The 12,747-nt window shown below is 29.1% G+C and overlaps 1 protein-coding gene across 1 annotated transcript; it reads right to left on the bottom strand.

Moving 5' to 3' along the window:
* Positions 1-7,291: 7,291 nt before the first annotated feature.
* LOC128390901 (DNA mismatch repair protein Mlh1-like) lies at positions 7,292-11,823 on the bottom strand. The gene is given in 5 exon segments (XM_053350684.1): positions 7,292-7,842; positions 8,785-10,678; positions 10,681-11,407; positions 11,527-11,617; positions 11,701-11,823. Coding segments are annotated over 4 exon segments (1,950 nt in total). The 5' UTR covers positions 11,808-11,823; the 3' UTR covers positions 7,292-7,842; positions 8,785-9,653.
* Positions 11,824-12,747: the final 924 nt, after the last annotated feature.

Here is a 12,747-nt window from a genome sequence, read left to right as displayed (position 1 = left end):
AAACAAATTGGATGATGTCCATGGATGAGGATGGAGATGAGGATGAGGATGATTCGTGATCATCCTCCAGGTTAATGTAAAGGTAACCAAAACCAGGTAACATGCTGAGCCAACACACACACACAGGGATAAGATCATCATCATCATCACCATCAAGGTAACATCAACATACCTTTTTTGTTTTGTTTTTGTACAAAGGATGAAGAGGCAAGATGAGATTTTGTGTTTCTTTTTTCACTGATTGAATTAGATCTCATGATAATAATAATATAACAATCATAATAATAGAAACTAATTACGATTTAACTACAAACACCTCTCTCTCTCTCTCTCTATGTAGTTAAAATGATCCGCCAGGTAACTAAATGAAAAGCCTAATGAACAATATAAAGGAAAAGTTAATTAACTGGAGGCTCTCAAAGTTCATTATCAACAAATCATTGCCACTTTGTTGTAACGACTTAATTAAAATCAGTGTATCCCAATCAGTAAAAAATTTGTGAGTACAAAAATTTTACAACAATTTACTAATTTACTTTTCTTACAATCTAATTGATTGTTGAGACTGAATTTGGGATGAAAGTTATGATGATGATGGTGAAGATGATACACACCAAGATATTATTATCATTACATTTGAATTGTAATTTCACGGACCAGAAAATTTTATCATCATCTCATCTTCTCATAATCATAATCTTCATCTTGAACCACCAATGGATTATATTATATCATCATTCAGATGATTGGATGAAAAGGTGGAAAAAAATTCTATTCCAACCAATCAAATTTTCCCAGAGAATTGAAAACTTTTCACCAAAAAAAAAACAACAACAACAAAGTTCTGAGATTCAAGAGAGAGAGTTGAAAAAGTTCTGGAATATGAATATTATTATTATCACACATTTCATATGCAATATGTGACATATATATTTAATATATTATATATAGTCACCATGATTATTATGATAATAATGGTTGATTATTATTATTAAATCAGGAAGCAACAATAGTAACACAGAGTAAAAAAAAAACTGATGTCAACATTTTGACAGTAACTGTTTCATTCATGAGTTTGGTTATTGATGTGAATATAAATGGTTACTTTATGAGCAATAATACAATTTGACTTTTGATATGCTTCTGATTATATTCAAATACACAAGCAAAGAGAGAGAAGAGAGAGACATTTAATTCACAGAGTGATGATAATCATACAATATCAATGATGCTCATCTTCATCCCTCATCTTCATCATCAATTGTTGTATTACTTTTGTTTTGATAACCATTTTTTTTTGTTGGCTGGTTGTTGCCATTTGATTTGCTGTTTATTTCATTATCTCATGGGAGTAACTTTGACTTTACAATAATCAACTGTTGTTGTCTTTCACTCATCATCTTCATCTTCATCCTCATCTCCATCCTCATCTTCTTGCTGATAATATTTCTCTATGCCTTGATTATCAACATATCATTTTCATCCTGATCAATTTACATATTTGATAACCTTGATTCCATTCATTTGATCCTATTGTTTATCTTCATGTTTATATTATAATATTGGTTTATATTAATTACTATTGGAACGAAACTTTTTTTTTATCATTAAAACTTGCCTATTCTCAGATCAAATTAAACAATTGTATTAATTGTAGTCACAATTTTTATTAGCAGTTAATTGACTCTAATAATATAATTAACTGTTTCATTCGTGTAAAATTGTGTTATCATTAATTTAACAGTGATTATAATGATAATAATATAAAACCAGGAAGTAAATTGTGATTGTGAAAGTTTTTGTTTTTCTCATTACATTTAGATTATCATATTGTACTAGTATTTGTTATATAAATTATTCAATGATATCAATTGTAATCTAATCAATGGTAAGGTGTCCATAAGGTAAATGATTAAGTATTATATGTATGATAACAATTAGGGATTAAAGTTAAATCCAATTGAGATTGAATGTCAAAAGTTGTTAAGTCTAAAATGGAGATGAGGATAAATATCAACAGTTACTTGATTATTTTTTGATGGATGGGGTGGAGATGGAGGTTGGAAAATCATTCAATCAACTGAATTGAAACTGGAACCATGAAGAAAAGGCCGAGTAACTTTCACTTTACCATGACAATGATTAAAGCCCATTGGAATTAGCTATCTCTCTGGAGGGTGGAAATATAATCAAGAATCACCGGTGGGTCTTTTTTTTTTGCTGTTGTTGTTACATTTTGACGGGTTTGGAGGTATCAACATGTCCCTATGTAGATATTATCATTTGGCCTCGTTCAAGTGTCACCATTGGTGCCATCAAATGTCAATCGCATCAATAAACTTGACAAAAAGGATGATGAGGGGATAACAATCATTCAAAGTGATCATCTTCATCTTCATCTTCATCTTCATCATCATTGTTACTGTTGTTGTAATAATTAATTTGTGAAGCCACAGAAAGAAAAAAAAATCCGAATCAATCAAGATTTTGATTAAAAAAACCTCAATCTAATCAAAAGGTTGACAAGGTGAAACCATTGTGATAATAATCAAATTCATTGATCAGTTTAATTGCAGATTTTATAATCAATTGAGTGTCTTGTTGATCGTTCCTGTGATCATCATGATTTTGTCAACATTTAACTTGATTAATTACAATTAACTGTTGGCTTTTGTAGTCACTTGCAATTTTATGGGAAAAAAATTTCACCAATTAGATTGATTTAGTTTTAGGTTTAATTTTTATATAATGAAAATAGATTATCACCAATTAACTTTCATTAAATAGTAACAATTTAACCCTCATGATAAACCATTTAATCTGATTTGATATATATTTAATAGTAAACGTGTTGATTATAATGATTAGATTGTTAAATTGTTGAAAGAGTTAGTTAAATATTGGATAGGTTAATGATGTCGTTAATTAAGAGGTACAAGTAATTAATCACAATTGGAATATAAATTAACTATTATAGCAAAGGAAAAGATAAAGAAACAATTTGATTGAGAAATTTATTTCATAAAAAAGTTCTGAATACGTTACCATGGTTACGAATACTTTTCCGATAGTAATTCTGTCTGTCTCTCTTTTTATTGTTAATTCATTTTTAATTATTTTCGCTGATACAATTAACGAACCGGAAGTTTATAAATAATAAGTAACAATCAACTTGTAACAGAAATTAATAACAATTAAACTGTTAACATTTTCTCAGAATGATAATAATGATAAATTATCTAGAAAACAATTAAGGGAGATGATTAAAAAACGAAGAATACAAAATATATTGAAAATGATTAAATTGCTGTTTGATTGTCCAGTTAATCATTTCACTTCCTATAAAACTAAATGATACAGATTCCTAATTGTTGATGAAATGTTATTTGATTCGTTGATTGTGATCGTCATTAATTACAATTTGTTGATTATGATTTTATCGCTTCAATGAACATATGATTACCTGGTAAACTGTTTTTACCTTTGATTTTGGTTGAAAAAAAAGATGATTAATCCAATTTCATCTCTTTATCCTTAATCTTTATCCTTCATCATCATCATCATCATCATCATCATCTTAATCATCAAGCTGGAAATACCTTTCAATCATTCAACTATAACCCAACAATCAACAGCTATTAATAACAATCAAAAACGTTAAATTGTCGGCATTCAATGAAAATGTTACCAAACATTTTCTTAACCTAATCAACACTTTTCTTGATTAACAATTTACTACTGAATTCTCGTTGATTGTTGATTGTTGTATATCTTGTGTCTTAATCATTAAATCATTGATTGTGAACAATTTACTTAACTACAACTTTTTTTTTCACCACAAGTTCAAAGAGGATTTGTAACAATTGAAAAGTATTGATATTTATAGTTATTGATGAGTATGAAAAGATTGATTAACAGAAAATCAAATCTAATCAACTGCTACTACTAATCTAATTTGTCCACAATTAGTGATCCCAATTGTGATGATTAAAAAAAATCTAATGGTAACTAATCAATTGCCAATCAATCAAGCGGCAATCAAAGTCTAAGGAAACTTTTTTTTTTGCTGTAGATTTGATCATCTAAACAATGTGAATATGATTTAATTGACTAGGAAATTAATCACTGATTGTAAATCACTATCACAATTTAGTGAGTTTAGTGTTTTAATTGATTGATTGTTGGTGAAGTTATTTAAATACTTTCGTTAATTGTCAAACAGGAGGGACACAATTAGCTAATAGTAATCAGGTTCTTGTTTACTTTTCCATACAAATATAAATTATGAATATAATCTGCTGTCAACACCCAACCTTTATCATGATTATGTTGATGATAAAGATGATAATCATCACCATCATCATCATCATAATTAACCAAGATAACAATTTAGCTAGAAAAACAAACAAGAGTTACAATTAACTTGCGATAATTGAACATTTAATAATCAAGACAAGAGGCACCTTAACATTATTATTTGATTATCAATTATCTGTGAGTTTATTTGTTGTTTATTTCATCATAATTATAACCAACATGATCATCTTCATCCTCTTGGTACGCCCAGCACGCGTTTATTGTTATATTATTACAACGTTAATATGTTCTTGAACCTTTTGGCTTTTGTAGTGCCTGAGGCATAATAACAAGCACCTTCAAGAAAATGCATCGCCCTTAAATCAGTTGAGAAAATAATAATAAGAGTAACAATGAATTAACAACAATTACAATTTAATTTTGAGCCATTTAATTTACAATGATTGGATTTAGATACAAGGATGATGATGATGATGATCATCATCATCATGAGTTGGTGATGATAACTTAAAGGTGAAGTTAAGTGTTGGTAACATGAATTATCATTATTCTTGAATTAATCTTCAAGGATTCTCATGAAAAAGAAAGTGAAATTTTCAGAATTATCTTCATCATTATCATCTCTCTCTCTCTCTCTCTCTCTCTCTCATCTTCATCATGATCAGGGTGATGATAATCAAAACCAATTATGACAATCACACCCTGAAAGTTGAAGTGTTTCCCAAAATGTTTACCTTTACAATTGCTTGGGAGTGTTTAAGATTATCATCATCATCATTATAATATAATTAAGATTGTTAACTAATCATCAACAGTGTAATTAAATAATAATAGAAATGATAATGAAACAATCGTAATTTAGAAAACAATTAAAATGTAATCATTTGAATTCCTGGTTAAACTGAACATTTCAATAGAAAAATAATTGATTCTGAAATATTAAATTTTACCTCTTCAAAATTGTAAATTGTAAACAATTTGTTCAAATTAAATCATCAATCAATTGGCTGATTAGCGATTGAATTTGAAAACCATATAATCAACAACTGTCAACAAACAAAACTGAATTAAATAGACAGATAAATTATAACACTACAATCAAAATGATAACAATTTAAATATACAATTTAACTAATGGATGAAATAAAATATTGTCATAATTTAGTTGAAAATTATCATTAAATTGCTATCGAAACCTATTATTAACTAAATTTTAAATTGTTACAATGAATGAATGAGCTTCTGTATTATTTAACTAGATAATTATATGTATCATTTGATGATGACGATGATGATGAAAAGGAAGACAAGAAAGAGGAAGATGAAAAGTCTCTTACTTTTTTTTCCCGCGCTTGTTGTTGACAAGGAATCGCTGTTAAATTAAATTGTTAATGATTAAGCGTTAAATTGCCTCATCACTTTACACACACACAACAATTTACCTTAGCTGATGAATAGTCTAACAATCAAGTTAATTGTTAAGACAAATTTACAGATAAATAATATAAAATCTAACTTTAAGGTGATGTTGAAAAATTTTTTGTTTACAATCATTTGGCCTTAATTGTTATCATTTGTTAGTAGTTTAATGAATGATTAGTAATTAAAAGTAGTAGAAATTTAAATTTAGTTATGATGATACCTGTTAAAATATATATTAAGGTGTCTTTGATTGTTAATTGTGTCCCTTCAATTGTGTTATTTGTTTTTCCTGGTTAACAATTAATTGTTGACATTGAAACCATTAATTATTTAACTTTGTTTCTTTACAATTTATAATTATAATTGTTAAACTGGTTAAATGATTATGGTTAATGTACCTTAAACTGATAATTGTCTAGTTAGTTAATGGTGGAAGATGATTTTTAATTTTCACTCAACAACAATTTAGTAATTAACAGTAGAAATTGATATCACAATTACGAGGGTTTGTCTCTTGTTAATTGTTGACTTTAGGCTTTTAATTGTAGACCTGATTGTCAGTTAACTTGATTGTGTTATTAGATCAGATCATTAGGTAATTTAATTGTTACCTGTTTCTTTTATATTAGACAAATGGTAATGATAGAAATTTGTTTTCTTCAAATTTTCCGGACAAACAATTAACTTTTAATTGTGAGTCTTTGACTTCAACAATTAACTGAAAAAAAAAGTTTCTATTTAATATTAATGAAAATTGATAATCAAATTTAGATCAACTAATCATCATGATTATTAATAGTATATCTGTTAACTAATCACTTTGAATAATTAACTATTTAATTTTAGTTGAATCTTTTTTTTTTTCTTGACTTGTTTGTTAATTTCATCTCATGTTAATTTGATTGTTGTAGTTACAATTAGATTAACAATGATTAGATTTAAGTTAAAATGTTTGAATGAATGATTAACATGGGAAAAGATTGAATTATTTTTTGGTTTCAGTTTTGATTATGATTTAGTGATTATAATGATAATAATTAATTCTAGTATTTGTATTATTATTATTATCATCATCATCGTGTTCAATGAATGCCACAAATGATGATTGAGTGATTAAGCTCATTACCAAGTCAATTAGATTGATATTATTAACTTTCAAGTGAATTAATATTATGAAAGATTGTGATTGTTGTTTGTTGACAGCAATTAGTTGAATATAATCAACTTGATTGCTGTTTAGTGTGTGAATAGGTGGGTGGGTGATTAACAAAACTGGTGAGACCTCCGAGTTGATGATATGTTGAGATAATCAAGAAATTGTTGTACAAGATAATTGTCAAATTAACCATTGAATTATTATAAAACACTCAAAGTTTTATAATGGATTACCTTTGATGGAGGTGGCCACACATTTACATGTAACAATTACAATTGTTGATTTAATTCAACAACATTAAATCATGTAAATTATTGTTAATTAAAATGTAAATGATGAATATTAAACTGTTTCCCATTAAGTATTCATATAATAATATAAAAATCTAATGTCATCTTCAAGTTGTTTATATTGTTAATATGAAGGCTTTTCAATTAGATAATTGTTCTGGTGAATAAATAATGGAATCAGTGTTAATATTAATCAATAGCAATCGTAAATCAGAATTGGTATCAAATTGCAAATCTAATTTTCCCTGTGAATGTGGTCAAGTAATCAAACTAGTCGAAAATGTAAACATTTCAATTGAAAATAATTTTCCTTTGGTAATTGTATTAGTTAATTGTGTTTGTGTCTGTCTATGTGTGTATGTGTGTGTACGGATGTTGATTGAATTGACCAGTTAATCAAATAATTATCCACAGTTTGGATTTATATTAAATTGTTCCTCCTTCTTTTCATTGAATCTCCACCTTGTTCTCCTCCTTTCGTTTACAATTCATTTTTGATGCATGATTATTGATTAACAGTAAATTGTTATTTTCCACTTTCCAAACATTTTGATTGAGCAATTTTCCTTTGGGCTATGTGATGTTGTTATAAATTTACCGTAAATTCTGATGTGTGTGGTGAGTGTTGATTACAGCAGCTTCTCCTCCTTGTCCAAGCTAAATTAAGATGGAGATAAGAAAATCAAGAGAGAGAGAGAGAGAGAGAGAGTTAATTAGTATATTGGTTAACTTGTTGATGAGAAAGTTGATTTACTTACAAAATGGAGGAAAATGAAAATGTGTTTGCAGAACAAAAATTATACACAAGAGAACAGAATGAAAAGAGAAAAGAAAATGAGGGAAAATGATTCACGATGAGAGAGAGAGAGAGAGAGAGAGACAAAAGGTGTTAACCATTGAGAGAGAATAGAAAACCAAAAAATGATAATAAAAATCATGTTAAGGGTTAACATTAGTTGATTGATGGGCTTGAGTTTCTCTCTCATTCACACACCATATCTTTAGAGTGTAATAATTCATATGAAAATAGGAGGTTCACGGAGGTTTATAATCATCATCATGATAATCAGGGTAAACAATTTGACAAGATTAACCAATTGTTTAAGTTAACACTTCTTTTTGTTTTAGAAAAAAAGAAGACGCAACAAATATAGGAAACGTGAAAATCTCTCGAGGTTAATAATCAATCTAAACAAATGGTAATTATTGACAATTAAGGTGGAAAATTATTTTTGGAAAGTTGCAGAATCAACAATTGAAGAAAAAAACTTTCAGTTAATCAAATAAATTAAACAAATCAAAATAATTAACGATCATCATTAAAATGAGAGAATAACAAAAGTTTCAATTTGAAGCGTAACGGAAAATGTTAATTGTAATGATATCAATGGTAGAATCGTAATTATTTTGATTGAAATTGTTTGTTTTTGATTCTCTGATGAAAGACAAAAACAATAATTGTGTTAATGAATGAATGAGTATAGATAATTATGAATGGGAGACACTTGGATAAGGTGAATGAATAAGAGGATTGTAAAGGTAACCAGGTAACAATTAGTACGAGAGAGAGAGAGAGAGATGATAAAAGTGAGAATATACCTGTAGATGGGGAAGAAGTTGATGTAATTAATTAACTGGAAATTTGCAAGTCAGTTTGCGTCCCAATCTCTTGTTATTTGCTTGTCCTGTTTGTAGATTATTAATTGTCCTTTACGATGGTTTTTAATCGGTAACAATTTTCTTGGTTCTCCTTTTTGTTTTTCCTTTTCTGCTTGTTAAACATTTTCTCCTTTATGATGATTATTAATAACAGGCGAAGAAAGAAAATGAATTAACCAACATAATCAATTTGTATTCTAAGCAATCATCGGCAAAAGACCAAATCATCATAATTGTTGTTTCCTTGACTTTCGCCCCAACCCAAGGAAAGACTATCATTATAATCAATCCACCTTAAGGCTTTTTTACCTTTTCTCATCTTTTACTATCTGAGTTTCTTTCTTTTTTTCTCCTTGATTACTTGGGCTTCTCATCCTCATCATCACATCGCCTCTATTGAGAGAGAGAGAGAGAGAGAGAGAGAGAGAGAGAAGATCATCTCTGAAAAAAAACTTAACGAAAAAAAAAAGTTTCTTGATCTTCTTCAATCTCCTTGTTTCTTAATCATCACCAGTTAACATCGTTGATATGTCCTAAGGAATTAATAATGGAATCGTCATCAAAATCATCTGAAGGTTCATTCATCATTTTTATCTTTGGCTTCCTTAGAGTCTCCATCTTTTTTATATTAATGTCTCTCTTTCATCAACATCTACTGGACAATTATTATGATTAACAAATAGATTTAGTTTTAAAGATGATCAAGATTAAATCAATGGTATTTAGCGGGTATCGACAGTAATGATTAATTCAACAAGAGATTCGATGAGATCTCCTTGTTCAATTGATTGATTAATATTCGATTCGATTTAACAACGTTCGAAAACTTTGTACAGTTCATTTGTAGATGTGATTAGTGTGAATAAATCAGCAAATTCTGATGATGGTTTAAGATATGATTTGATTTTAGGATAAAGAATTGATTTAACTGTTTTAACCCAATCTTCATGATTTTCATGATCAAGGTAAGAGGCTTGATAGAGTTTAGCTAATGCAGAACCAAAAGTTTGGAAACAAAGTTGCTCAGATTTCCAATCAACATGATGAACCAAATCATTGATAAATCTTGGTAAATTCAATGGATTAGGATGATAACCATTAAGTAAGACAGGTAATGTATTGATTAACCCTTCAGGTTTAATTTCGATACTGAAATAATCATCGATCATATTTCGTACGTGCCGTCGGGTCAATTTGGCCAGAACATAATCAGAACTTGTTGATTCGTTGGTTCGACTTGGTTCATACATTTCGTATAATTTACCAATATCTTCAGGTTCAGTTAATTCCAATACACCAAAGTTACCAAAATCTTGAAGATAAATTTGATAGAAAAGATGAAAAGATAATTTCTCGATATCGGTGACAAATAATTTTGTCTCGTGTTGAATTGCGATAATATTTCCCGAAATTACACCAACGAAACATGATTCTCTTAGCAATCGATTAAGTTCAGTGTCACATTGATTGATAACTTCTTTCCTAAGTTCTTTAACACTGTCAAGTTTAATTTCTCGACTGATCATATTTTCTCCCGATGGTAAACATAATTGATTCCGTTGCCAAATTTCATGGAGAGTTTGATTTCTGGTATCGGTTCGAACCTTTTGAGATGGATAAACTTTGGGCGTCGATTGGCTTGATGTTAAACTACCAATAGTTGTATTTAGCTTATTTGATGATGAGCTGGTTGATTGTTGAGTTATGGTTAATTTGGGTTGAGAAAATGTTGTATTAATTACTCGGGTTGTTGTCGAGGTGGAAAGTTTACTCTCAATGGAATCTTTGATTTCGCCCAGAATATGCTCTTCATACAAGAATCGAACCTCATTTTACTTGGATGTACATTTACGTCCAAATTTGATGGACTCAATTTTAAACTGAGATAAACAAACGGGTGAGATCCTTTGATTAGAAAATTTGAGTAAATTACTTCAATTGACTTTTTAAGAGGAGCACAATCAACCAAACGATCGTTAATGAACAGGATAAAGATCATCTTTTTCAGCGAATGGTTAATTTGACTTATGAAACCGGTACAAGTGAAAATATCTCGAGACGAAGTGGCCATGATTGGGGTAACATTGGCGGCGATATCTTTACCATATAGAAGGCGAATATTGTCAATTGTTTGAGAATCGATCATTGTTTGTACATCACAAACTCTGGATTCTTCTTTTTCAAGGACAAAGGAAACAAAATTTGAACAATGAACAGCATATTTAGAAATTAGATCAACTATTGCGTTGTACTCTTCATTTGGAGGTTTAAGAGACTTTCGCCTTAATGGCATATTAAAGAATAGCTGATTAATGGTTACAGTGGTTCCTGGATTGGCTGCCATTGCAATTGGTTCATTTGTTTCCACATTTCCTTCAACTATACAAACTTTGTAACCACAGACACTACTCTTTACTCTTGAGATTATTGTCAATTGGGATGCATCGGCCATAGATGATAAAGCTTCACCTCGGAATCCATAGGTTGTCAATTTGGTGATGTCATCAAATGTTGACAATTTGGATGTTGTGTGTTTCTGGAAAGCTATCATCAGATCATCTTTCTAAAAGGGTAAATTAACAAAATTTCGATACAATTAATGATAGAATATAAATATAGAAAATAAAGCGAAAACAATCACAGTTCAAGTGTAACATTTTCTTACTTCCATCATCAACTAACCGATATACCGATTCCATTATCTTGAACTTGGATGGTGTCTCTTCCTCCTCCTTTAATTTTCACAATGATATGAGTTGATTTAGCATCCAAACTATATAAATATGTCAATGAAATTAGAATTTTGACAAAAAAAAAGAGTTAAAATATGAAGAGAAGTTTAAAAACATAACTTACCTATTCTCAATTAGCTCTTTAACTGCATTGAAAGGTCGGACAATCACTTCACCGGCTTTGATTTTACGAATCACATCCTCTGGAAGTCTTTGAATACAAGAAGACATGATAATCAAATTATAGTAAAAAGAAAATAAATTTAAAGAGAAACAATTAACTAACGATCAGAGAAAATTGAACACAAGAAAAAAAAAGAAAATAAAAAAGAAAGAATTTGATGTTGGCGCTCTAACCAGAAACAAATTCTATTCGAAAAGTGAAGCGCCAAATTCAAACAAAATTCGTAAATGAAATTTTTTTGTCAAATCACAAAAGGTCGTTCATTTTAATCGCTTTAACAGCAATCATGAGAGAGAAATTTGGAATTGGATGGTACAGAAAATCGTTTTGAATGCAATTATGATGCTCAAAATTTCTGTTCCTATTCGATTCTTACCTTATTCCTATAAGAACTATTCTCCCCTCGTATTCATGTTCACATTTTGGGGTCAAGTTCATTTAAGGACAAATGTCCAGCAAGGATTCCATTAATTTTCAAGGTCAATCAAAGGTGATAATCTTCCAAATTTAATAATGTCATGCATTCAAATAAGATAAAAGGATATTCGACATTCGTTGCGTTTTAAAAAGACAATTTTTATAACTTCGGATGAGAAATCATCTAAAATCTTTTCAAATTGGATCTTCATATGTATAAGTGTTACGATCTATTTGTCCTTGACCTTGAAATAAGAAAATTGAATATCAACTAATATCCCAGAATTCGAGTTATTCACCAAAAACTTGGAGTGAAATTCCCTGGGACTTGTTATCGAGATTAAATATCTAATTGGTCAGGTTTTTCTCGAAAATATTTGTAACTAGATTGTTTATTGTTCAGTTTTTATTATCGGAATTACAATTGATCGTAAATTTAAATGAAAGTAAAAATTTTGTGCTTTAAGAAATTCGTATTGTCTCCGAATTTTGATTGGGAAAATTGTCCATCCTAATTGTCTTGGGTTTTAAATTGAATGGTGATGATGAGATGGATAAATTTGATATTAG

Source organism: Panonychus citri, unplaced genomic scaffold (genome assembly GCF_014898815.1).
Source record: "Panonychus citri isolate SS breed McGregor unplaced genomic scaffold, ASM1489881v1 Contig00130, whole genome shotgun sequence".
Classification (NCBI taxonomy): Eukaryota; Metazoa; Arthropoda; class Arachnida; order Trombidiformes; family Tetranychidae; genus Panonychus; species Panonychus citri.
The sequence above is the reverse complement of the archived record's forward strand: the minus strand, read 5'-3'. Positions and strand labels throughout refer to the sequence as shown.